The following is a 26,867-nucleotide window of genomic DNA, read 5'->3' on the forward strand; positions in this document are numbered from 1 at the left end:
GAGTCACATGACCCACGGTGAGGAGAAAGTAGCGAGCTCAGTGTCCGAATCGCTCTGTGATTGAGTGGAGTATAAAGTCTGCTATATAGTACAGGACTATGTAGTGAATGAGGGGTCAGGGGACGAGTGTGGACATTCGGACGCTGCCCTAGCCAATCCAAGCCAAGCCAATACTGAAGGATGGGTCAAATACACAGAACAATAACCTGTACCTCAACAAACTTCAATGCTACCAGCCAGTGTTTGTAACCTCATTTACACTCCTCGGTGCATCAGCAGTCATTGAACCCACTGCTCACCATGGTTCATTCTAGTTGGTTAAGTAAGGTTAAGATCACCCAAAGCCTGAAATATAAATAATTCAGGACATTTTCCAACAAATCGCCACTCCCCACTGTCCCACTGGAGACTGAAGAACAGTTTGGTTTCTGCCTGCAGTGGTGGTGTTGTTTGAGTTTGATGGATGTTGTTTTGGTGTCCCTCTGTGTACATCTATAATGCATGTCCCAGTGAGACAGACACTCACAGTCCTGTCTGATCCTGAGCTGATAAAAGACGCGTTAGCATGCAGCAGAGGTGAATACACGTGAGATGTTACCGTCAAGATGTCCAACAACTAATGGATTTGACCATCAAACTGTATTTTTTTATTCAAGTGATGAAATATTGGGCCGTGGATTACATTTTTAGTGATATAGGTTGTTTTGGTGCCTTTCTGAGCACAGCAAAATCCAATCGTTATGAAATAAACAGTACTAAGACATGACTAAAACAAGACTTAACTTAAATTAAACCAGGGTGAAACCAAGACAAACCAAGACTTTACCCAGGTTAAACCAACACTAAAATAAGATTAAACCAAGAAAAACCAAGATAAACAAAGACTAAACCGAGACTATCAGTGACAATAGCTTTTTTTGGCAATTTATACCGTTCTCCTGACTGTAATTGGTATAGAAAAGACCCATGAAAAAAAATATTAGTTATATTTTGATAACTTCCTTTGTTCATATTCATCAAGTGTCTTACTGTAACGCACACTGTTTAATGTGGCTAATCTAAATGCAAACATTATGTCAAGGAAGACATTTATGGGTGAAATTAAAACCTCAAAAACGTCATATATGGTATGAAATGCTCAGGATTTAACATGCCTCTTGACATTTCTCTCAAGCCTCATTGAACATGCTCGTGTGTGGATTGACAGCAGTGTTTTGGTCCCAGATGTTGTGAAATCACACCCAGCGCGTCTCGTTAGCCCCCTGCTGGTGCGATTACCCTCCTACAGCTTTCTTTAACACAACACGCACACTATCGGTATGAGAACGATGCATTCTTATTTAATATAGGGCGTTCTGAACATCAAGAGGTCAACTCCGCGCTTATTATTGTATCTGCATTCCCCCCGGCAACGCCTTCATTAGATTTTAAATGGACAAATAATTTAACAATCAGCCTGCGTACAAGACGAGGGCTGGTGATTCCTATGGGATGGATTGTGACATACAGTTATATACGACATATTCAAGGTGCTAGATCGGACTTTTACTGCATTAAAAATGTAAAAAACAGAACTAGCTCAGTTTAAACGGTTTGCAGCGGTCCAAACTTATTCGTCATATTCCAGTTTAATTCAAATTTAGTGCTTTTCACCACTTTCAGAAGCCAGAGTGGAGGTTTTCATCAACACGTTAAACCTACAAGCTGACACTGGACCAGCATTACTTATGGTTCACAGAGGATAAAAACATTTGGATTTCGATGCAGACAACACACAGTGGTCTCATTTTGACCCCAAGATCTACTTTTGCGACATATCTGAACAGATCCAAGACAAATTTGACATACAAATTGTGTACAGCCTCTATAAATAGTTGTTATTAGGCCCGAGCGCCACAAGCTGGCGAGAGGCCTATTAATCTCGTAAGGCCGTGCGAAGCACGGCTGCGAAAGTGCGCACGTAGTGCGCACGAAATCGAGCGCGAAGCGCTCGCCCACTTCCAAACACTCACTAACGCACTCCTCCACTCATGCACACCCGTGCATACTAATTAGTAGTAGGAAAATGGAACATTACCGTTGTAAACGGGCGAAGCCCGTGCAAAAGTGCGCACTAAACGAGCACTTTACATTGAGATGACGACCGCGAAGCGGTCGTCATCCCCATATAAAGCACTAATTTGCGCGAAGTACCTCACGAATACGTTCCCCATCTCTTGCATGTTCCGTGCATATAAGCATGTAATGCAAAAAATGAACATTATTACTGTATAGAGGGCCAAAAACACAAAGTGGGCGGAGCCCACTCAAAATTAACGAAAGTACCCGTCAGTGACCAGGGACCCACACCATGAGGTAGGAAAGCGCGAGCGCTTTCCGAAAATGTATAGTTTATGATATTTGGAAAATGGGAAACATTGTTTTCGTATCGGAATATTTAGGCCCGAGCCCCAGCAGGGCGGAGGGCCTATTGCTCCCGCAACGCTGCCGAAGGCAGCGTTGCAACTGTCTTACCAAACATGCAGGCGCAGCCCGCATGTTTGGTGCCCCGTCGCCCCTGGCAAGTACAGTGAACTAGCCCATGCCGAAGGCATGGATCATGCATACTTACTCCTGCTATGACAGAAATAGTCAACAATTAGTGAATGGGCGTAGCCCATTCACTAATTGTTGACAACAGCAGCGCGAAGCGCTGCATTCCTCCAAAAACCCTCCTGGCATCGTCCCGTACGCGAGAATCCATGCCGCAGGCATGGGCCATGCTTGTATCTGCTCAAATCAATGGAAGTCTATGGGGAGAGGGCGGGGCATCCCGACGGAATAGGGACTGACGAGCGCGTAAGCGCTCGTAATGATGATTCCACCCCATGGCGGCATCGGGAAGGCTTAGAGCTTTCAAACGATGTATAATTTGTTGTTATAGTGAAAACGGCTATATTGTTTTTGCTAAAAATATTATTATTATTAGGCCCGAGCGCCACAAGCTGGCGAGAGGCCTATTAATCTCGTAAGGCCGTGCGAAGCACGGCTGCGAAAGTGCGCACGTAGTGCGCACGAAATCGAGCGCGAAGCGCTCGCCCACTTCCAAACACTCACTAACGCACTCCTCCACTCATGCACGCCCCGTGCATACTAATTAGTTGTAGGAAAATGGAACATTACCGTTGTAAACGGGCGAAGCCCGTGCAAAAGTTCGCACTAAACGAGCACTTTACATTGGGATGACGACCGCTTCGCGGTCGTCATCCCCATATAAAGCACTCATTTGCGCTAAGTAGCTCACGAATACGTTCCCCATCTCTTGCATGTTCCGTGCATATAAGCATGTAATGCAAAAATTGAACATTATTACTGTATAGAGGGCCAAAAACACAAAGTGGGCGGAGCCCACTCAAAATTATCGAAAGTACCCGTCAGTGACCAGGGACCCACACCATGAGGTAGGAAAGCGCGAGCGCTTTCCGAAAATGTATAGTTTATGATATTTGAAAAATGGGAAACATTGTTTTCGCATCGGAATATTATTCTTTCTTTCTTTCTTTCTTTCTTTCTTCTTCTTCTCGGGACCAACCCCCCTATTTTTCACCCAGTGAACATTGACGAAAAGTCACAAAAATTTGCACACCTCTAAAAATCGTGCCTCTCTACATTCTGGCTATTTCCCTTTTCTAAAATAAAAAAAATTGGCGCGTCAGCGCCACCAAATGTACCAAAAATGCATTGAGAGATGGGAAATGACCCAAAAAAAATCTGATCGTAGAATCATGAAATTTGGCGCAGAGGTAGATGGTGACAAGAGAAGTAAAAAATATTATTACGGCAACGCCGTCCCCCGAACCAAATGTCGGCCATATTGCTTCAAAAATGGCTAAACATGACTTCGGAGTCTTTCCAAACGTCGTACTTTTACGAACTCCTCCCAGGGCGTTGGCCCTAAAAAGCTGAAATTTGGTGAAAATGCTACTGAGGAGTGGGACATCAAAAGTTATCCAAATTACATTGATACCTCTCACGGTCTCTGTGCGGCGAAGCCGCAAACTGTAACTAAAATTTCAGAAATCTCCCATATTTAAAATTTCTGCCGTTTGCGCAGATAAAGTCCGAATTGCGTCAAATTAGAATCAGTTGTTAAACTCTTTGCCCTAAACCTACTTGAAGTGAAATAAATTCATTTGGCGCCACAGCGCCCCCTACAGATTTTATATGGAGGTTAAATGTTTAGTTTTGCGAAATTATATGAAATTTGACACACAACTCAATTTTAGCATCCCCATCAAAAAAGTCAATGAGACCCATGTCATAATTGTTATGGCGTTGCCGTAACGATGACCGAAACCTCCCATGTTATTCCAATGGGGCCAGAACATGTTTACACTTTAGACTTTCACAAACTCCTCCCAGGGCGTCAGCCCTATTAACCTGAAATTTGGTGAGACTCATCTTCAGGACCATCAAAAGTTATCCACATTTTCATTCAAAGAGTCACGGTGTCTGTGCGGCAAAGCCGCACATTTTGCCAAGAATTCAAAATAAAATTGCTTTTTGATGGTAAAACAAAGGGGAGAACATGTGACAGCGTCACAGATTCAGCAGTAGGCGTGATAAAAGGACAATTGGGGCGCGTTAGCGCCCCCTCCTTTTGCGGCGTGGCGGCGGCGTGGCGGCGTGGCGAGGGCCGATCATTGCCGCTTGCGGCTATATTTATTATTATTTTTCTTGTTCTTCTTCAGCGCTTTGATCTCTAATTTGACCCCCTGAACATGCTCAAAAACTCACCAAACTTTGCCCAAAATTCAGAATCGGCGAAAAATTTTATTTTTTCTGGGCCATTTTTTTTTTTGTTAAAAAATGGCGCGACAGCGCCACCGACAAAAGTCAAAATACATTGCGCCTATGGGAGACGCCCCGAGGTCAACTTTGGCGTAAAGCTACGAAATTCGGGACACGCATTCCTCTCGTGAGGACGAACAAAAAAAATCATTGTGGCCATGCCCCCAGACTTACCCTATGGCCGCCATCTTCCTTTGAAAATGAAAATACGCTGTGTTAGTCATTTTGTTCACGTCAAACTTTGACGAACTCCTCCTAGGGCGTTTTGCCCACCGACTTCAAAATCGGCGTACGTCCTCTGGACAAGTGGGGCATCTAAAGTTATTCAATTTTTTGAGATACCTTTAACGGTCTGTGTGCGGCGCAGCCGCAAAGTTGGACAACTTATTTTGGAATATTGCAGATCTAAAAATTGCTCCCATTTGATCAAAACCAGTCCGATTAGGACCAAATTTGAATCAGTTGTTAAACTTTCTAGTTTGGACCAGTTTAGGCTGACAAAATTGAAATGGCCGCGATAGCGCCCCCTACAGAGTGACCTTTAAATTAACATTGAAGGTCAAAAATTAGTTTTACCAAAATTGTCTAAACTTTACCCAAAATTCTATTTTGCCGTCCCAATCACAAAAGCCAATCACAAAAATGCCTAATTTTTTATGGCGTAGTCGTAGCGATGACAGAAACCTCCCATGTTATCCCTATGGGAAAACCACCAAATCTCTCAAATTACCACATTTTTATGTTTTACTCTTTAACGAAGTCCTCCTAGTGCGTTTTGCCCACCAACCTCAAAATCGGTGTACGTCCTCTAGACAAGTGGTGCATCTAAAGTTATCCAAATTTTAAGGATAACTTTTACGGTCTCTGTGCGACAGAGCCGCAAACGTTTCCCAGAATTCTGACTATTTGGCCTTCAGAGTGGCCTATAAACAATAGAGTTTTTCCAAATGACATGACATTTTGCCCTAAATTCTAATTTGCCATCCTGATCATACAAGTATGAGAGCCAAAGTCATATTTTGTACGGCGTAACCGTAGCGATGACAGAAACATCCCATGTTATCCTTATGGGAAAATCGAAACATCGCTCAAATCACCACATTTTTACGCTTCACACTTTAACAAACTCCTCCTAGGGCGATTGCCCGATCAAGCTCATATTTGAGGAAATCATCTACACAAATGGGGCATCAAAAGTTATCCATATTTTGATTTTAAGTGCTACGGTCTCTGTGCGGTGGAGCAGCAAATATACTGTCACAAATGGGAAAACGCCAAATCTTTGAAATGTTCACATTTATGCTTCACACTTTAATGAACTCCTCTGTGGGCAATAGCTCGATCAAGCTCATATTTGGGGAAAATAATCTACACAAGCGGAGCATCAAAAGTTATCCATATTTTTATTCCAAGTCTCACGGTCTCTGTGCGCTGGAGCTGCACATTTGACCGACATTTGTGTTCATTTGCACTGGTTGTCCACATGTCCAATGTGTCGCTGTCTTAGTTCTTAGATAATTGCGTTAGCGCCATCTCTGTAAAATGCAGATAGCAGAGTCGGAAGGCCGGCGGCCGGCGAGGGCCGTTGGATGCCGCTTGCGGCTTTAATATTCTTTCTTTCTTCTTCTCGGGACCAACCCCCCTATTTTTCACCCAGTGAACATTGACGAAAAGTCACAAAAATTTGCACACCTCTAAAAATCGTGCCTCTCTACATTCTGGCTATTTCCCTTTTCTAAAATAAAAAAAATTGGCGCGTCAGCGCCACCAAATGTACCAAAAATGCATTGAGAGATGGGAAATGACCCAAAAAAAATCTGATCGTAGAATCATGAAATTTGGCGCAGAGGTAGATGGTGACAAGAGAAGTAAAAAATATTATTACGGCAATGCCGTCCGCCCAACCAAATGTCGGCCATATTGCTTCAAAAATGGCTAAACATGACTTCGGAGTTTTTCCAAACGTCGTACTTTTACGAACTCCTCCCAGGGCGTTGGCCCTAAAAAGCTGAAATTTGGTGAAAATGCTACTGAGGAGTGGGACATCAAAAGTTATCCAAATTACATTGATACCTCTCACGGTCTCTGAGCGGCGAAGCCGCAAACTGTAGCTAGAATTTCAGAAATCTCCCATATTTAAAATTTCTGCCGTTTGCGCAGATAAAGTCCGAATTGCGTCAAATTAGAATCAGTTGTTAAACTCTTTGCCCTAAACCTACTTGAAGTGAAATAAATTCATTTGGCGCCACAGCGCCCCCTACAGATTTTATATGGAGGTTAAATGTTTAGTTTTGCGAAATTATATGAAATTTGACACACAACTCAATTTTAGCATCCCCATCAAAAAAGTCAATGACTCATGTCATAATTGTTATGGCGTTGCCGTAACGATGACCGAAACCTTTCATGTTTACACTTTAGACTTTCACAAACTCCTCCCAGGGCGTCAGCCCTATTAACCTGAAATTTGGTGAGACTCATCTTCAAGACCATCAAAAGTTATCCACATTTTCATTCAAAGAGTCACGGTGTCTGTGCGGCAAAGCCGCACATTTTGCCAAGAATTCAAAATAAAATAGCTTTTTGATGGTAAAACAAAGGGGAGAAGATGTGACAGCGTCACAGATTCAGCAGTAGGCGTAATAAAAGGACAATTGGGGCTCCTCTTGCGGCGTGGCGGCGGCGTGGCGGCGGCGTGGCGAGGGCCGATCATTGCCGCTTGCGGCTATATTATTGTTATTCTGACTGTAGATCTTATGTACAACCTATATTATGTCAAATAAACTTTTAACAACGTCCTAATAGATTTCCGCATACTCTAAAGCAGGGGTCTAAAGCAGGGGTCCCCAACCTTTTTGCACCACGGACCGGAATAATGTAGGTTTTATTTTCACGGACCGGTGTGCCAGTTTATGTCGCGGTCAGGTTGACTTGCTCGGAAGTGGGCGGGGCTTAGGCTTCCATTTGATTCAGCTCGGAAGTGTGCCATACCAAAAGATCTGAATTGGAGTAACATAATGTCAGTGGGGCGCGTGTTTCTGTGCAATGAGATGGTCCCATCAGGAGTGATGGGAGACAATGACACCCGCAGTGTGTTTAAGTCCAGTCTGCTCCGTAATTCTGTCTTGTTGACGTCAGGGCACGGGAAGTAGCGCTCAAACTCTTGCAAAAGTAAAAACAGGTGATCGCGTAGCAGTTGCAGAATTCTGGCCCAGGAGACGTGTCCTCCAAAATCCCTGCTGGGTCCTCGTCTGGCTCCTCGTCTGCTCCTCACTTGGCCTTTTCCCCTTTAAGACTTGTTTTTCACTCATTTTCGCTGTCTTGTGGTTCGACTTTTGAGCAGCGTGTTTGATGCGACGCATCCGCGATGACGTATAATGTACAATGCACGTAACAGTTATGTTATCACGCAGGACAAGAGCAGAGATATAATATACTTGCCATTATATTTAATGGATTTCATTGGCAATTTTCTATGAGGCTTTTCATTATATATCCACAGACAAACTTATTAGCGTGTCATGAGGAACACGCCAAAGTTACGTCGGAGAAGATGCTGTCACTGATTGATTATTTCCAGGCCCGGTATCAAACGCGTTGCGGACCGGTACCGGTCCCCGGCCCGGTGGTTGGGGACCCCTGCTCTAAAGGAACAGGCAGAAATTAGCTCTGCAGTTTTGGATCAACATTGCGATTTAAAATGTTATAAAATAATCATCCACCTGTTTCATCCGTGATAATAGTAGCAAACACTTTACATGTTGTCTTTCATATAAGAGACAAACAAACAGCTAGTCTTGTGATTTGTTTCATTCATGCACATTTGAGTAACGTTGTATACTTATACTTCTCAAGAGCTTAAAATGCGTGGTCCCAGTGCTTGATGTCATTAGATAATCCAGGAACTGTTCTTCCATATTTGAAAAGTCCACATATTTGGAACAATAACAACAAAGTCATTTGGGCCTTCTCAGCACTTTCATTAATGTGCATATGCAGCTAACCAACTTCAAAACAAGTTCGTCTTTGAACTGCATATATTTCACTCAAACAAAGAGAACATGATCATATTGAGGATTGTGCAAAAATGTTTCCCAGTTCGACAATGTTGGGGGCGTTTATAATTGTTCTTCCCGGTTGGACATAAGCAGCAGATGTGAGGTAATCCCACAAATATTATGCACCTTATTCCAGAAGCCCGTCTGAGCGCCGCCATACGACCTAATCCTTCTTCAGGTTGTATTAATGACCTCCAGAGAAAATAAGTCCTACACAGACTAAAAAGCCGTTTTTGGGCCGGCCAGAGAATCGGTGCATTGTTTGGCTTGTTTGAACATTGGAAATTTTACACAAATCAATCGACGTTATAGCATAGTTATAGCAAAGTCTTGCTGCTAAAATATTAGTGTAGCAGCAAGACTTTTCCCTCTGGAATGGAGTGTACCCTCGACCAGAAGTGCCATCTCAACGAAAGTGCTGATCCGTGGCAAAAAGATGAAAAAGTGAGCGGGAGGAATAAGGTCAATATCAGCCATACTGTAAACAAGGGACAAAAACCCATGTAGATGACACAACAGTTTACGATTTGACGAATAATAATACTACAGGATAATACCTTTATTTAGTTAGTTGTGAGAAATATTTGTCTGTTGCGTATAAATTGCCACTGTATTTTTGATGGCACGTCGCTCATTGATTTCATTATGTTTTAGAATTCTGCAGTTTATTATTCATTTTTCAAATTTTCTCTACAAACTGCAAAATTATCCAACCAAGAAAAGTCATAATTAGAAAAAGCAGGAAAAATTGGTCGTATACACTAACTTAAAAGCTTAAATTTATGGATTGTAAATAGTTTTAAGTTGTTCGCCAGCCACCAAAACTGAATCTGGACAGTGATGCATGATTCTGAAAAACATGGGCCATAAATGTCAGTCTTTATAACCTAAACCTGCATCACTTTATTCAGAAAACTTGACCAATTTGGAAGAGAACAACAATTTGCCAAGTTTAAAGAAGGGCACGGAGGATGGAGAGAATAAGTTATGACTGAACGGACGCGTGCACATGACCTCCGGCTGAAGTCGGGATGGAAAGCATTGATTGCAGGTTGCATCTTCTAATTTCAAATCCTTTTCCAGGTTTCAATTGAGATGACACAAAACAAGAAACTAGCTGAATCTCAATGACATGGGCATATTGTGGGGATAATGTGTTTTTGCCACTTTGAGCTCCCTTAGGTTCAGCTGAGTGTACGAAGTGTATGAGTTTGTACGACATAAATGCAAGGGCAACGATCTGTGGCACATGTACGTTAAATGTACACACGGTTGGTTGATTGTTAAACACATAACGATGATAATTGTCCATTCAAACTGAAGCCGTTTCTTTGGAGTACAAAGAAATGACCAGACTCTTTTTGAAGTTGAGACTTTTGAGTTGAGTTGAGACGGTTGAATAAAGAGGAGTAAAGCTGCTTTCGGGAGATAGGGACTGACATAATGAGCATTTATTGGGATTTGAATAGTCCCATTTCAGAGCTGAAATGATATTACTGAATTTAGATTCACACGTTGCACTTTCACCACTTAATCAAAATTAAGGACTAAACAAGGACCAAACCCTGATCTAAACTTGGACTAAATCAGTACTGAAGAACCCAAACCACATCAGGTCCACATCAGGAATAAAACGGGCTCAATTTAGGACCAAATAACTAAATAATAAAAAATAGGTGTGAAGTGAACGCACCCTTAGGCACTTGTAAAAACGCTCAAAAGTCTGGGCAGAATAAGTGCCACGTTAAAATGTTGTGAATTGTAGGCATGTCTTTTATTTGTAGGTTTGGAACTTTCCCTTCAATGTTTCACCTGCCCTGGGGCTTAATAGAGGTGTTGAACAGACGGTAATAAATACAGAAAATATTGAGTTTAAGAGGTTAAGATCATTTTTATTTTTTTAATCAAAGTGTGCAGATAAAACCCACTAAATCAGGACTACACCACAGAGATACTTGTACAGAAACAGTCGATCTTGATTGACTTTTTTCAACCAACACAAAAATATAGATAGCACTGGGGATAAAAAGTAAAATTAAAACAAAACGAAGGCACATAAAGACCAATATAAAGGCCCCAGTGGGTCGGAATATTTTTTCCCTTGATTGTCCTAAACAGCCCTGCGACAAGTTGGCCACTGTCCAGGGTGTACCCCGCCTAAGGCCCGAAGTCACTGGGATAGGCTCCAGTCACCCGCGACCCCAAAAAAGGAACAAGCGGTAGAAAATGGATTAGTCAATGGATTAGTCACAGTACAAAACTGAGTTATATTTTTTATAAGAAAGCCTGTTTGTACTAAACTAAAATATGACAGAAATATCCACTACCACTTTAGAGGTGTTTTTGGTCCCTCGTGTCAGTCTCTTCTGTTACATGAGCGCTGGTGTATTATTCGGATCCAGCACAGACGTAGCAGCCTGACAGCCACACAAAGGAAGTGGCCCACACTGATCCCAGACTGCACATTTCATTATAAGAATCTGCATCTCAACCTGTCTAACCCTCTGTCTGTGTGAACCTGTCTAACCCTCTGTCTGTGTGAACCTGTCTAACCCTCTGTCTGTGTGAACCTGTCTAACCCTCTGTCTGTGTGAACCTGTCTAACCCTCCTCTGTCTGTGTAAACCTGTCTAACCCTCCTCTGTCTGTGTGAACCTGTCTAACCCTCTGTCTGTGTGAACCTGTCTAACCCTCTGTCTGTTTTAACTTGTATAACCCTCTGTCTGTGTGAACCTGTCTAACTCTCTTCTGTCTGTTTGAACCTGTCTAACTCTCTTCTGTCTGTTTTAACCTGTATAACCCTCCTCTGTCTGTTTGAACCTGTCTAACTCTCCTCTGTCTGTTTTAACCTGTATAACCCTCCTCTGTCTGTTTGAACCTGTCTAACTCTCCTCTGTCTGTGTGAACCTGTCTAACCCTCTGTCTGTGTGAACCTGTCTAACCCTCTGTCTGTTTTAACTTGTATAACCCTCTGTCTGTGTGAACCTGTCTAACTCTCTTCTGTCTGTTTGAACCTGTCTAACTCTCTTCTGTCTGTTTTAACCTGTATAACCCTCCTCTGTCTGTTTGAACCTGTCTAACTCTCCTCTGTCTGTTTTAACCTGTATAACCCTCCTCTGTCTGTTTGAACCTGTCTAACTCTCCTCTGTCTGTTTGAACCTGTATAACCCTCCTCTGTCTGTTTGAACCTGTCTAACCCTCCTCTGTCTGTTTGAACCTGTCTAACTCTCCTCTGTCTGTTTGAACCTGTCTAACCCTCCTCTGTCTGTTTGAACCTGTCTAACTCTCCTCTGTCTGTTTGAACCTGTCTAACCCTCCTCTGTCTGTTTGAACCTGTCTAACTCTCCTCTGTCTGTTTGAACCTGTCTAACCCTCCTCTGTCTGTTTGAACCTGTCTAACTCTCCTCTGTCTGTTTGAACCTGTCTAACTCTCCTCTGTCTGTGTGCTGCAGGTGAACCTGGTCCTGGACGATGGGCGGAGCCTGGGTCTGATGATCCGAGGGGGGGCGGAGTACGCTCTGGGGATCTACATCACAGGAGTGGACCAGAGCTCAGCCGCAGAGTGTGGAGGGCTCAAGGTAAGAGCACACTGAAGGGAAGTCACACTGAGTCATTTTGGGAAAGACTAGATATTAACTTGTGTCAGAATGTTGAGTTTTCTCCTCTTGTTTATTATAGAGCCAGGTGTGTATTTATTATAGAGCCAGGTCTATATATGGTTATGTGATTATTGCAATCACTTGTTTTGAACTTTGTGTGAGTGCTATGATGTATTATTATCTGGATATTGTTGAGTACAAATTCGTTTTTCTAGCATAATCTGTCAGTAATCAGAGAATAAGAGAACTCCCGTTGTGATAAACAACTGAACTTGTCTTTGCCACAAAACCGGACCACCCAGTCTACAGCAGGTTGAAGAGCCAAATGTGCAAGCGGGGGCTGAGAGACGTAAGTCGTGCACTAAAACTTTGCAGCTATAATTGTGAACAAAAAGGGCTATGGTGTCTACCCACACTTTAGGCAATTTTTGGCATCTCATTTACGTTGAGCATTTGATCATCAGACATGCTGGGAACTGCGTTGCTCACAAGTTATTTGCTCTCTGCAGCGCAAATAAACACTGCAGTAGATAACCTAGTGGATCGAAACAAAACCATACGTCTCTAAAACACTCTAAAACACTCGAGTCCACATCCAGGTGCAGCTAAAGCTTGTCCCGGTCTGCTCTTAGTATGATCGGACTGCACCGTTACATGCAGCAGAAATACAACTGCACACGGACTTCTCCAAATGTGTTACTGAAATGTTTTATAACATAACGTCATAAACAAAAGACGGTGTATAAACAATACTGTAACACCCCCACTTGCCTTTTGTTAGTTGAGCTTGTTAACCGCTCACTGGTCTCCCTGAGGTTTCTTGCTTTGCCTGAGGGTTCTCAAGCCCTCGACCACCTCAGTATCTGGAACTATCCTTATACTTGTATTTTAACATTTTTATCTATGTCAAGTTTTATTATACATATTTTTTATATATATATAAAAGCGAAGAGGCTAGTTCAGCTTTCACTGTCCACAGTCTGGTCTGGAGAGGTTACACTGTATTTTGAACATTATCGGTCTGCCATCTTGGGACAGAGCTTCTGTGAGCTTTTCAGTGCAGCAGCAGCAGCAGCAGCAGCAGCAGAGGTCGTGGGGGTGTTGCAGGGGTGTTGCAAGGGTGTTAGGGGGGCTTCGGCGGGCTGCTGTTTGAGTGATGGGGGAGGAGATGGGTCCTGCTTTGTACAGGACCTGCTCCGAAACACTATCTGCACAGAATAGTTTGGATGTGGAAGAGCGAGAGAGAAAGGAGGAAAATGTAGTGAATAGAGCTGTGAATGTGATGTGTGTGTAGAGGAGATATATTTAAACACATAATCATAATAATAATAATTATTATTATTATCATTCATGATTATGATTATTTGCTATCAGAAAGTAAAAATATTGTCAAGTATGCAAGCTAATCATTTAAACAGTTGACCTGTGATGAGTAATTTTTAGTTTTACTTATGGTCCGTACCAGGCGAATGTTAAGGGAGATTTTTACTTGGATAAAAAGACACTGCTTGAACTGGTAATTCCAATTAATTATGATCTCAGCGGTGGTCGAGCAACTTCCATTAACCATGTTGTTTACATACAGTATGAGTTCATTGAAGCCAGGAATTGTAATGTTCAATATCTCTATCTGCTGTTTGTGATCAATAAAATGGTATACAATTAGATGCAGATCATGTGCAGTGGTCTAATTTTGTTTTATTTTTTTTTAAATACATTTATCAAATATATTTTTGAATATTTAAACAAAACTTAGAATAGACTTAAAAATAGACCATGACCCAGAGATAGAACATAACAGGTAAAATTTAAAAGGTACAAGACAGAAAAACTTACAACATAAATTAGCCAACATTTAAGGCCCATTTTGTCCAAAGTCTATTAAATAGTGGGTTGGCAATGTCAAAAACAGTCTGTAGTGCTGTGGTTATCTTGGTCCAATATGTCTGATCAGTAGGGCGGTCCCAAAGCACATGGGGTGGGCACCTTGGCAACCACAGTTTCTCACAGTACACATATAAAGGGCACTTTGACTGATGATTGTGATGTATTTTTCCAACAGCATTCTTTTCAAGCATGTGCATTTGTGATCCTCCACTGACAAATGTGTGTCAAAGTGTGTTAAGGTGGTGACAAGGCTCACGGACCATAGATGTGTGCAGTATTTTTTTTTATCTTATTTGGAAGTTATAGCTATACTGATACATTGGTTTATGTATTTATGGATTTATGTTTATGCTCTGAGTGTGATTGCGTCTGGAGTTTATGTCATGCAGCTAAGTGGTACCTTACCTTACCTTACCTTACCTTACCTTATGTTCACAATCTTCCATCCAGTGTTATGACCCAAAAGGGAGATTTTTTTTTAAAATAAAGGACACAGGAGACAAATCGCAAGTTCAAAGATTTTATTTTAACTTAAAAGTATTTTACCTGCTTCTTTTCAATGAAGCAAGAGTAAAACAAATACAGAACACTTGCGAAAGAACCCCGTGCCCAAAAACAAAACAAAGTAACAAAAGAAAGATGGACCTGGTGGGCCAGCCAAATAGAACAAACAGGAGCGACAGCGGGCCAGCCCCGTACAGGGCCGTAGGAGCTGGTGTAAACACCTCTGATTGGAAAAAGTACACACAAAAAACAAGCTAAAGCCCAAAAGAAAAACGAAAATAGGACCACCGGTCCCACCAGACCAAACAAAAAGCTAAAGCTAACAAAAAGCTACCAAACCTGCGAGCCAGCAAGGAGTGGCGGAACTGAGCATGGAACTGAGCATGGAACTGAGCATGGAACTGAGCATGGAACTGAGCATGAAACCTGCAGGCTCGGACGCAGGAGCTGGGACGATGAGCGGGGATCAAGCGTGACGAGAGTGACGACATAAGAGAGAGAGAAGAGAGCTTTTAAAGGCTCCAGGGCGCGCAAATCGGATCCGCGAGCCAACCTATGAAAAAACTAAAAAGATCATTAAACAATACCTATCAAAACCAGGAATATATAAAAAGACTAATCTAAGAAACAGAACAGGGAAAATATGAATACAAACAATAGGGGATAAGGTGAGGTATCCAGGAAGCTTTCGGAACAGATGCCCGAGTCATCTCAGCTGGCTCTACTCCGAGCTCCTCACCCTATCTCTAAGCTCCCCTGCGGAGGAAACTTGACCGCTTGTATCTTGTCTTTTCGGTCATTACCCAAAGGTCATGATTATCGGTGAGGGTAGGAACGTAGATTGACCGATAAATAGAGAAAAAGCTGAGTCAAAAGGCGAAGACAAAATTACCTTTATTTTCCAAAAATAAGGTTTTCAATACATCACTTTTGTATTCAGTGCATGGCTGTTTTCATTTCACAAACATGACTTAAAACTTTATTCTTTATTTTTTTCTGGCCTGAAGGCTTTATTTTAACTGGACAGTCGTAGCGTGAAAGGGGGAGAGAGGGAGTCTAGACAGCAGGCAAATGCTGAGGGCTGAACTCGAACCCACGCCGCACAGAGAGCAACCACACACGTGCAACGCTCCTAACCACTGTGCCACTTAATACGTTCCTTTAGGTGACACGTTACCCTTTGCCCCGGATCATGTGTCTGCTTTGATTTTGCTGTAGAAAGCGCCGGTTAAAAGCGGTGCACAGACACCCCACTGCACTGAAGCTGATCAAACCTGCGTGGTGCGTTCGGGGGTCCTCGGGAGACGCTGTGATGTGTTCGCAACCCTCTGGAAATGTGTGAACCCCGCTGTGTGTGTCAGAACTGTGCCCCCCCAAGAGCAGCTAAAGCAACAGGAGCCTGGTTAATGCAAAACAGCCCAGCAGATAAAAATAGTGCTTTTCTACCTCATTCACATACACATTTATACACACACACACACATTCACTCATGAGGCAGGTTAAGTCTCTTGCCCAAGGACACAACGGCAGTATTCACCTGCCTGAAGCATTTCAAACCGCCGACCTTCGGATCAGAGGACAAGCCCTCTCTGAGCTAGACGAACACGAAGTACAAGACAAACTATGATTTTCTTAGAGGAGACGGAGTCTGCATGCTGAAATAAATGTTAAATATTTGATGGACACAGTTTGGATGCAAACGGTGTGGCCGAGAAGACCGAAAAGTCATTTTCATCATGTTTCTTTGCCTCTGTAACTCTTTGTCAATTGGTAACTTTTTTCTCTGTAAATGTATGTATTTTTTTTTGCTGTTGAAACCCATAAATATAACATCTTAAAGGCGCAATGGACGATTTTTCGGCGATTTGAGAACGCAGGCGGAAGTGCGCATGTGCACTCCTCCGTGCGGACTGATACAACACAAACATGTGTTTATTTATTAGCGCGAAAGATCGCATCGTATCTCTCGTCTCCCGTAGATTTCCGTTTACTTCTGAGTCAGCTCGACTAGTCTTTCTCCATCTTCATTTTGTCCCGTACACAGAGGGACCTATATTATGATAGATCAATGCGCTTAGACACGCGGAAATGGTGTCTCAAAATGACCTGGAAGTTATAATTCATGCCTTTGTGTCTTCACGTTTAGACTATTGTAACAGTTTGTTTTCCTGTCTTAACAAGAAGGAACTCTCTCGTCTGCAGCTGGTCCAGAACTCTGCAGCGAGGATCTTAACCCGCACAAATAGAAGGGCCCACATTTCACCCATTCTCAAAGCCCTTCACTGGCTGCCAGTCTCCTACCGGATACAATTAAAAATTCTTGTTTTAACTTTTAGAGCGTTAAATGGTCAGTTCCCATCGTACATCAGCGATCTGATTAAACCGTACGCTCCCTCTCGCTCACTAAGGTCCTTGGACCAGAAACTGTTGTTGGTGCCTCGCACCCGTTTTCGGACCAGAGGAGACAGATCCTTCCAGGCTGTTGCCCCCAAACTCTGGAACAATCTTCCACTCTCCCTACGGTCACTGGACTCAGTTACTGCTTTTAAGGGTCAGCTTAAAACCTTTTTATTTAGTCAAGCCTTTTAAATGCACTTGTTTTACGGACTGATTTTACTGTATATTGTTGTATATGTATTGTTCACTGTAAGTTTTTTGTGTTTTTATTGTTTTATTCTGTGTTTTGTTAAGCACTTTGTGACTTCTGTCTCTGAAAGGTGCTATATAAATAAAATGTACTTACTTACTTACTTACTTTAAAAGAAGGAAGGAACACACAGATAGGCTTTTCACAAACCTCCGACCATGTGGCTGTGGCTGGATCGCCTCATTGTTCATAAAAACAATATTAGTTACGTTTTAAGTGTATTTTTAGTATGCTCAGATTCAGCTTGGATTTAGATTGATTTAAAATTGACTTGGCAGGAGAAAAGTTTGCATTATAATTAAGCCTATGCAAAAAAGTTACATTTGCTAACCAGCAAGAATAAAACAAGGTAAAAAAGTATTTTATACCTTCAGTCTTGTTCTGAGTTCAGCTGGAGAAAGTAGTTTCCATACACTGATCTGTTGGGTGCAGTGACAGAGTTCACCTCTGCATTCATTTCCATAAAAATACCCAAATGTGTGCTGACTGTGCAGAGTGGACCGCCTTCCTAGGTTCTGTTCCCTGCCTCTTGTTTCGCTCTGTCGGCCGATGACGGTGGCGGTTAGTTTTGAAAATCATTTTGCTCGAGTGAGTTGCGGTGACTTTCACACCTCGGCGCTCCTCTGATTTGGAGCTGAGGCAAGAGGCCGCGGTGATGATGTGTGTGGTGGAACTGAGCATCAAAAGTAGTCATTTAACTGGCTTTACTTTGAAAGGACATACATTGAGCAAAAGCCTTACAATATTATAACATGATGAACATAACCTGATGCCCTCTCAGACCTTGGATTTGTGGCAGTGTTAGATATGTCTTCAATACGGCCCTTATGTTGGGGTTTGGCACACGCCTCCTTGTTCCCAGAACTAATTAAGCAGCAAAGTGATCATAGCCCGAGCCTCATTCATGGTGAGGCGGAACAGATGGTCTTACAGTAAATATCTGGGAACCATGTTTGATGCTTAAATCAGGTTGATGATAATACGGGGAAATACTGTTCAAACGTTTGTCCTTCAATGTCAATGACAAGATTCTCAAAGTGGCACTGCCCCTAGAGTCTTCACACATTCTCTTTGAGTTCCTGGTTTGGTTGTGTCTCTGTGAAGGAAAAGTACAGCTTAAATAACATTGTTAAAGGCGCTGTACCTGATTTTTACTGTGATCAAACATGAAGAACAGAACTAGTTCATTTTATGTCTCGCTCACTTACCTTTCACCTCTCTCTGAGCTCAGAGCAAGTTTTACTTTAACATGCTACAAAACTTCTACTTTGTGGACAATAAAACTTGTTTAAATTTAGATGCAAAGAAAGTGCTGTCGGCTCATTTTCACCCAAATACATACTTTAACAATATAAGGGGCATGCTGGTTCAATACAGATTTTTACTTTATTACATGTTCAAAAAAATAGATACAAGCCCTTTAAAGTCTGTTTTAAAAAGAATGGGTGCCCTGAAAAAGATCTGACATCACTCTGGCTTAGATCAATAATTTGATTGACTTTTCTGGTGACCCGACTTTCCCAGAAGCACATTCAGGTCCAACCCCAAAGCCCAGACACAGGCCTCTGATCAAAACCAATTGCTATTCTGACTTTTAATGCTACTTTTAATACGATTAGATTCTTGAACTCAGTTAGATGTTTTCTTATGGATTGCCCTTTTTATCTACTTGGTGTGATTCTGTCTCAGGATGCTGTAGTGGCGGTGTGGTGGTGATTGTGTCTCAGGATGCTGTAGTGGCACTGTGGTGGTGATTATGTCTCAGGATGCTGTAGTGGTGTTGTGGTGGTGATTGTGTCTCAGGATGCTGTAGTGGTGCTGTGGTGGTGATTGTGTCTCACGATGCTGTAGTGGCACTGTGGTGGTGATTGTGTCTCAGGATGCTGTAGTGGTGTTGTGGTGATGATTGTGTCTCAGGATGCTGTAGTGGTGTTGTGGTGGTGATTGTGTCTCAGGATGCTGTAGTGGTGTTGTGGTGATGATTGTGTCTCAGGATGCTGTAGTGGTGCTGTGGTGGTGATTGTGTCTCACGATGCTGTAGTGGCACTGTGGTGGTGATTGTGTCTCAGGATGCTGTAGTGGTGTTGTGGTGATGATTGTGTCTCAGGATGCTGTAGTGGCGCTGTGGTGATGATTGTGTCTCAGGATGCTGTAGTGGTGTTGTGGTGGTGATTGTGTCTCAGGATGCTGTAGTGGTGTTGTGGTGATGATTGTGTCTCAGGATGCTGTAGTGGTGCTGTGGTGGTGATTGTGTCTCACGATGCTGTAGTGGTGTTGTGGTGATGATTGTGTCTCAGGATGCTGTAGTGGCGCTGTGGTGATGATTGTGTCTCAGGATGCTGTAGTGGTGCTGTGGTGGTGATTATGTCTCAAGATGCTGTAGTGGCGGTGTGGTGATGATTGTGTCTCAGGATGCTGTAGTGGTGCTGTGGTGATGATTGTGTCTCAGGATGCTGTAGTGGCGCTGTGGTGGTGATTCTGTCTCAAGATGCTGTAGTGGTGCTGTGGTGGTGATTGTGTCTCAGGATGCTGTAGTGGCGGTGTGGTGATGATGGTGTCTCAGGATGCTGTAGTGGTGCTGTGGTGGTGATTGTGTCTCAGGATGCTGTAGTGGTGCTGTGGTGGTGATTATGTCTCAGGATGCTGTAGTGGTGCTGTGGTGATGATTGTGTCTCAGGATGCTGTAGTGGTGCTGTGGTGATGATTGTGTCTCAGGATGCTGTAGTGGTGTTGTGGTGATGATTGTGTCTCAGGATGCTGTAGTGGCGGTGTGGTGATGATTGTGTCTCACGATGCTGTAGTGGCACTGTGGTGGTGATTGTGTCTCAGGATGCTGTAGTGGCGGTGTGGTGATGATTGTGTCTCACGATGCTGTAGTGGTGTTGTGGTGATGATTGTGTCTCACGATGCTGTAGTGGCGCTGTGGTGATGATTGTGTCTCAGGATGCTGTAGTGGTGCTGTGGTGGTGATTATGTCTCAAGATGCTGTAGTGGTGCTGTGGTGGTGATTGTGTCTCAGGATGCTGTAGTGGCGGTGTGGTGATGATTGTATCTCAGGATGCTGTAGTGGTGCTGTGGTGGTGATTGTGTCTCACGATGCTGTAGTGGTGCTGTGGTGATGATTGTGTCTCAGGATGCTGTAGTGGCGCTGTGGTGGTGATTGTGTCTCAGGATGCTGTAGTGGCGCTGTGGTGATGATTGTGTCTCACGATGTTGTAGTGGTGTTGTGGTGGTGATTGTGTCTCACGATGCTTTAGTGGTGCTGTGGTGGTGATTGTGTCTCAGGATGCTGTAGTGGTGCTGTGGTGGTGATTATGTCTCAAGATGCTGTAGTGGTGCTGTGGTGGTGATTGTGTCTCAGGATGCTGTAGTGGCGGTGTGGTGATGATTGTGTCTCACGATGCTGTAGTGGTGTTGTGGTGATGATTGTGTCTCAGGATGCTGTAGTGGCACTGTGGTGATGATTGTGTCTCAGGATGCTGTAGTGGTGCTGTGGTGGTGATTGTGTCTCAGGATGCTGTAGTGGCGCTGTGGTGATGATTGTGTCTCAGGATGCTGTAGTGGCGGTGTGGTGATGATTGTGTCTCACGATGCTGTAGTGGTGTTGTGGTGATGATTGTGTCTCAGGATGCTGTAGTGTCGCTGTGGTGATGATTGTGTCTCAGGATGCTGTAGTGGTGCTGTGGTGGTGATTATGTCTCAGGATGCTGTAGTGGCGGTGTGGTGGTGATTCTGTCTCAGGATGCTGTAGTGGTGCTGTGGTGATGATTGTGTCTCACGATGCTGTAGTAGTGTTGTGGTGATGATTGTGTCTCAGGATGCTGTAGTGGTGCTGTGGTGATGATTGTGTCTCAGGATGCTGTATTGGCGCTGTGGTGGTGATTCTGTCTCAGGATGCTGTAGTGGTGCTGTGGTGGTGATTGTGTCTCAGGATGTTGTAGTGGTGCTGTGGTGATGATTATGTCTCAGGATGCTGTAGTGGCGGTGTGGTGATGATTGTGTCTCACGATGCTGTAGTGGTGTTGTGGTGATGATTGTGTCTCAGGATGCTGTAGTGGCGGTGTGGTGATGATTGTGTCTCACGATGCTGTAGTGGCGGTGTGGTGGTGATTATGTCTCAGGATGCTGTAGTGGCGGTGTGGTGATGATTGTGTCTCACGATGCTGTAGTGGTGTTGTGGTGATGATTGTGTCTCAGGATGCTGTAGTGGTGCTGTGGTGATGATTGTGTCTCAGGATGCTGTAGTGGCGCTGTGGTGGTGATTCTGTCTCAAGATGCTGTAGTGGTGCTGTGGTGGTGATTATGTCTCAGGATGCTGTAGTGGTGCTGTGGTGGTGATTGTGTCTCAGGATGCTGTAGTGGTGCTGTGGTGGTGATTGTGTCTCAGGATGCTGTAGTGGCGCTGTGGTGGTGATTGTATCTCAGGATGCTGTAGTGGTGCTGTGGTGGTGATTGTGTCTCAGGATGCTGTAGTGGCGCTGTGGTGGTGATTGTGTCTCAGGAGGCTGTAGTGGCGCTGTGGTGGTGATTATGTCTCAGGTTGCTGTAGTGGCGCTGTGGTGGTGATTGTGTCTCAGGATGCTGTAGTGGCGCTGTGGTGGTGATTGTGTCTCAGGATGCTGTAGTGGCGCTGTGGTGGTGATTGTGTCTCAGGATGCTGTAGTGGCGCTCTGGTGGTGATTGTGGCGCTGTGGTGGCGATTGTGTCTCAGGATGCTGTAGTGGCGGTGTGGTGGTGATTGTGTCTCAAGATGCTGTAGTGGCGCTGTGGTGGTGATTGTGTCTCAGGATGCTGTAGTGGTGCTGTGGTGGTGATTGTGTCCCAGGATGCTGTAGTGGTGCTGTGGTGGTGATTGTGTCTCAGGATGCTGTAGTGGCGCTGTGGTGGTGATTGTGTCTCAGGAGGCTGTAGTGGCGCTGTGGTGGTGATTATGTCTCAGGTTGCTGTAGTGGCGCTGTGGTGGTGATTGTGTCTCAGGATGCTGTAGTGGCGCTGTGGTGGTGATTGTGTCTCAGGATGCTGTAGTGGCGCTGTGGTGGTGATTGTGTCTCAGGATGCTGTAGTGGCGCTCTGGTGGTGATTGTGGCGCTGTGGTGGCGATTGTGTCTCAGGATGCTGTAGTGGCGGTGTGGTGGTGATTGTGTCTCAAGATGCTGTAGTGGCGCTGTGGTGGTGATTGTGTCTCAGGATGCTGTAGTGGTGCTGTGGTGGTGATTGTGTCCCAGGATGCTGTAGTGGTGCTGTGGTGATGATTGTGTCTCAGGATGCTGTAGTGGCACTGTGGTGGTGATTGTGTCTCAGGATGCTGTAGTGGCGCTGTGGTGGTGATTGTGTCTCAGGATGCTGTAGTGGCGCTGTGGTGGTGATTGTGTCTCAGGATGCTGTAGTGGCGGTGTGGTGGTGATTGTGTCCCAGGATGCTGTAGTGGCGCTGTGGTGGTGATTGTGTCTCAGGATGCTGTAGTGGCGCTGTGGTGGTGATTGTGTCCCAGGATGCTGTAGTGGCGGTGTGGTGGTGATTGTGTCTCAGGATGCTGTAGTGGCGGTGTGGTGGTGATTGTATCTCAGGATCCTGTAGTGGTGCTGTGGTGATGATTGTGTCTCAGGATGCTGTAGTGGCGCTGTGGTGGTGATTGTATCTCAGGATGCTGTAGTGGTGCTGTGGTGATGATTGTGTCTCAGGATGCTGTAGTGGCGGTGTGGTGATGATTGTGTCTCAGGATGCTGTAGTGGCGCTGTGGTGGTGATTTTGTCTCAGGATGCTGTAGTGGCGGTGTGGTGGTGATTATGTCTCAGGATGCTGTAGTGGCGATGTGGTGATGATTGTGTCTCAGGATGCTGTAGTGGCGGTGTGGTGGTGATTGTGTCTCAGGATGCTGTAGTGGCGGTGTGGTGGTGTTTATATCTCAGGATGCTGTAGTGGTGGTGATTGTGTCTCAGGATGCTGTAGTGGCGGTGTGGTGATGATTGTGTCTCACGATGCTGTAGTGGTGTTGTGGTGATGATTGTGTCTCAGGATGCTGTAGTGGCGGTGTGGTGATGATTGTGTCTCACGATGCTGTAGTGGCGGTGTGGTGGTGATTATGTCTCAGGATGCTGTAGTGGCGGTGTGGTGATGATTGTGTCTCACGATGCTGTAGTGGTGTTGTGGTGATGATTGTGTCTCAGGATGCTGTAGTGGTGCTGTGGTGATGATTGTGTCTCAGGATGCTGTAGTGGCGCTGTGGTGGTGATTGTGTCTCAGGATGCTGTAGTGGTGCTGTGGTGGTGATTATGTCTCAAGATGCTGTAGTGGTGCTGTGGTGGTGATTGTGTCTCAGGATGCTGTAGTGGCGGTGTGGTGATGATTGTGTCTCACGATGCTGTAGTGGTGTTGTGGTGATGATTGTGTCTCAGGATGCTGTAGTGGCACTGTGGTGATGATTGTGTCTCAGGATGCTGTAGTGGTGCTGTGGTGGTGATTGTGTCTCAGGATGCTGTAGTGTCGCTGTGGTGATGATTGTGTCTCAGGATGCTGTAGTGGTGCTGTGGTGGTGATTATGTCTCAGGATGCTGTAGTGGCGGTGTGGTGGTGATTCTGTCTCAGGATGCTGTAGTGGTGCTGTGGTGGTGATTGTGTCTCAGGATGTTGTAGTGGTGCTGTGGTGATGATTATGTCTCAGGATGCTGTAGTGGCGGTGTGGTGATGATTGTGTCTCACGATGCTGTAGTGGTGTTGTGGTGATGATTGTGTCTCAGGATGCTGTAGTGGCGGTGTGGTGATGATTGTGTCTCACGATGCTGTAGTGGCGGTGTGGTGGTGATTATGTCTCAGGATGCTGTAGTGGCGGTGTGGTGATGATTGTGTCTCACGATGCTGTAGTGGTGTTGTGGTGATGATTGTGTCTCAGGATGCTGTAGTGGTGCTGTGGTGATGATTGTGTCTCAGGATGCTGTAGTGGCGCTGTGGTGGTGATTCTGTCTCAAGATGCTGTAGTGGTGCTGTGGTGGTGATTATGTCTCAGGATGCTGTAGTGGTGCTGTGGTGGTGATTGTGTCTCAGGATGCTGTAGTGGTGCTGTGGTGGTGATTGTGTCTCAGGATGCTGTAGTGGCGCTGTGGTGGTGATTGTATCTCAGGATGCTGTAGTGGTGCTGTGGTGGTGATTGTGTCTCAGGATGCTGTAGTGGCGCTGTGGTGGTGATTGTGTCTCAGGAGGCTGTAGTGGCGCTGTGGTGGTGATTATGTCTCAGGTTGCTGTAGTGGCGCTGTGGTGGTGATTGTGTCTCAGGATGCTGTAGTGGCGCTGTGGTGGTGATTGTGTCTCAGGATGCTGTAGTGGCGCTGTGGTGGTGATTGTGTCTCAGGATGCTGTAGTGGCGCTCTGGTGGTGATTGTGGCGCTGTGGTGGCGATTGTGTCTCAGGATGCTGTAGTGGCGGTGTGGTGGTGATTGTGTCTCAAGATGCTGTAGTGGCGCTGTGGTGGTGATTGTGTCTCAGGATGCTGTAGTGGTGCTGTGGTGGTGATTGTGTCCCAGGATGCTGTAGTGGTGCTGTGGTGGTGATTGTGTCTCAGGATGCTGTAGTGGCGCTGTGGTGGTGATTGTGTCTCAGGAGGCTGTAGTGGCGCTGTGGTGGTGATTATGTCTCAGGTTGCTGTAGTGGCGCTGTGGTGGTGATTGTGTCTCAGGATGCTGTAGTGGCGCTGTGGTGGTGATTGTGTCTCAGGATGCTGTAGTGGCGCTGTGGTGGTGATTGTGTCTCAGGATGCTGTAGTGGCGCTCTGGTGGTGATTGTGGCGCTGTGGTGGCGATTGTGTCTCAGGATGCTGTAGTGGCGGTGTGGTGGTGATTGTGTCTCAAGATGCTGTAGTGGCGCTGTGGTGGTGATTGTGTCTCAGGATGCTGTAGTGGTGCTGTGGTGGTGATTGTGTCCCAGGATGCTGTAGTGGTGCTGTGGTGATGATTGTGTCTCAGGATGCTGTAGTGGCACTGTGGTGGTGATTGTGTCTCAGGATGCTGTAGTGGCGCTGTGGTGGTGATTGTGTCTCAGGATGCTGTAGTGGCGCTGTGGTGGTGATTGTGTCTCAGGATGCTGTAGTGGCGGTGTGGTGGTGATTGTGTCCCAGGATGCTGTAGTGGCGCTGTGGTGGTGATTGTGTCTCAGGATGCTGTAGTGGCGCTGTGGTGGTGATTGTGTCCCAGGATGCTGTAGTGGCGGTGTGGTGGTGATTGTGTCTCAGGATGCTGTAGTGGCGGTGTGGTGGTGATTGTATCTCAGGATCCTGTAGTGGTGCTGTGGTGATGATTGTGTCTCAGGATGCTGTAGTGGCGCTGTGGTGGTGATTGTATCTCAGGATGCTGTAGTGGTGCTGTGGTGATGATTGTGTCTCAGGATGCTGTAGTGGCGGTGTGGTGATGATTGTGTCTCAGGATGCTGTAGTGGCGCTGTGGTGGTGATTTTGTCTCAGGATGCTGTAGTGGCGGTGTGGTGGTGATTATGTCTCAGGATGCTGTAGTGGCGATGTGGTGATGATTGTGTCTCAGGATGCTGTAGTGGCGGTGTGGTGGTGATTGTGTCTCAGGATGCTGTAGTGGCGGTGTGGTGGTGTTTATATCTCAGGATGCTGTAGTGGTGGTGATTGTGTCTCAGGATGCTGTAGTGGCGGTGTGGTGATGATTGTGTCTCACGATGCTGTAGTGGTGTTGTGGTGATGATTGTGTCTCAGGATGCTGTAGTGGCGGTGTGGTGATGATTGTGTCTCACGATGCTGTAGTGGCGGTGTGGTGGTGATTATGTCTCAGGATGCTGTAGTGGCGGTGTGGTGATGATTGTGTCTCACGATGCTGTAGTGGTGTTGTGGTGATGATTGTGTCTCAGGATGCTGTAGTGGTGCTGTGGTGATGATTGTGTCTCAGGATGCTGTAGTGGCGCTGTGGTGGTGATTGTGTCTCAGGATGCTGTAGTGGTGCTGTGGTGGTGATTATGTCTCAAGATGCTGTAGTGGTGCTGTGGTGGTGATTGTGTCTCAGGATGCTGTAGTGGCGGTGTGGTGATGATTGTGTCTCACGATGCTGTAGTGGTGTTGTGGTGATGATTGTGTCTCAGGATGCTGTAGTGGCACTGTGGTGATGATTGTGTCTCAGGATGCTGTAGTGGTGCTGTGGTGGTGATTGTGTCTCAGGATGCTGTAGTGTCGCTGTGGTGATGATTGTGTCTCAGGATGCTGTAGTGGTGCTGTGGTGGTGATTATGTCTCAGGATGCTGTAGTGGCGGTGTGGTGGTGATTCTGTCTCAGGATGCTGTAGTGGTGCTGTGGTGATGATTGTGTCTCACGATGCTGTAGTAGTGTTGTGGTGATGAT

At 45.1% G+C, this 26,867-nt stretch overlaps 1 protein-coding gene across 5 annotated transcripts in view; it reads left to right on the forward strand.

Moving 5' to 3' along the window:
• The window catches only part of whrna (whirlin a), a 277,090-nt gene that overhangs the window by 137,093 nt on the left and 113,130 nt on the right, over positions 1 to 26,867 (forward strand). For all 5 annotated transcript variants that reach the window (XM_072453448.1, XM_072453449.1, XM_072453445.1 and 2 more), the window contains exon 4: positions 12,340 to 12,465. In XM_072453448.1, coding sequence (XP_072309549.1) covers positions 12,340 to 12,465 — 126 coding nt within the window. The remainder of the gene's footprint in view (positions 1 to 12,339; positions 12,466 to 26,867) is intronic.

The sequence above is a fragment of the Eucyclogobius newberryi genome, unplaced genomic scaffold (genome assembly GCF_026437365.1).
Source record: "Eucyclogobius newberryi isolate DKJ021-1_F unplaced genomic scaffold, fEucNew1.0.hap1 SCAF_2, whole genome shotgun sequence".
NCBI classification, from domain to species: Eukaryota; Metazoa; Chordata; class Actinopteri; order Gobiiformes; family Gobiidae; genus Eucyclogobius; species Eucyclogobius newberryi.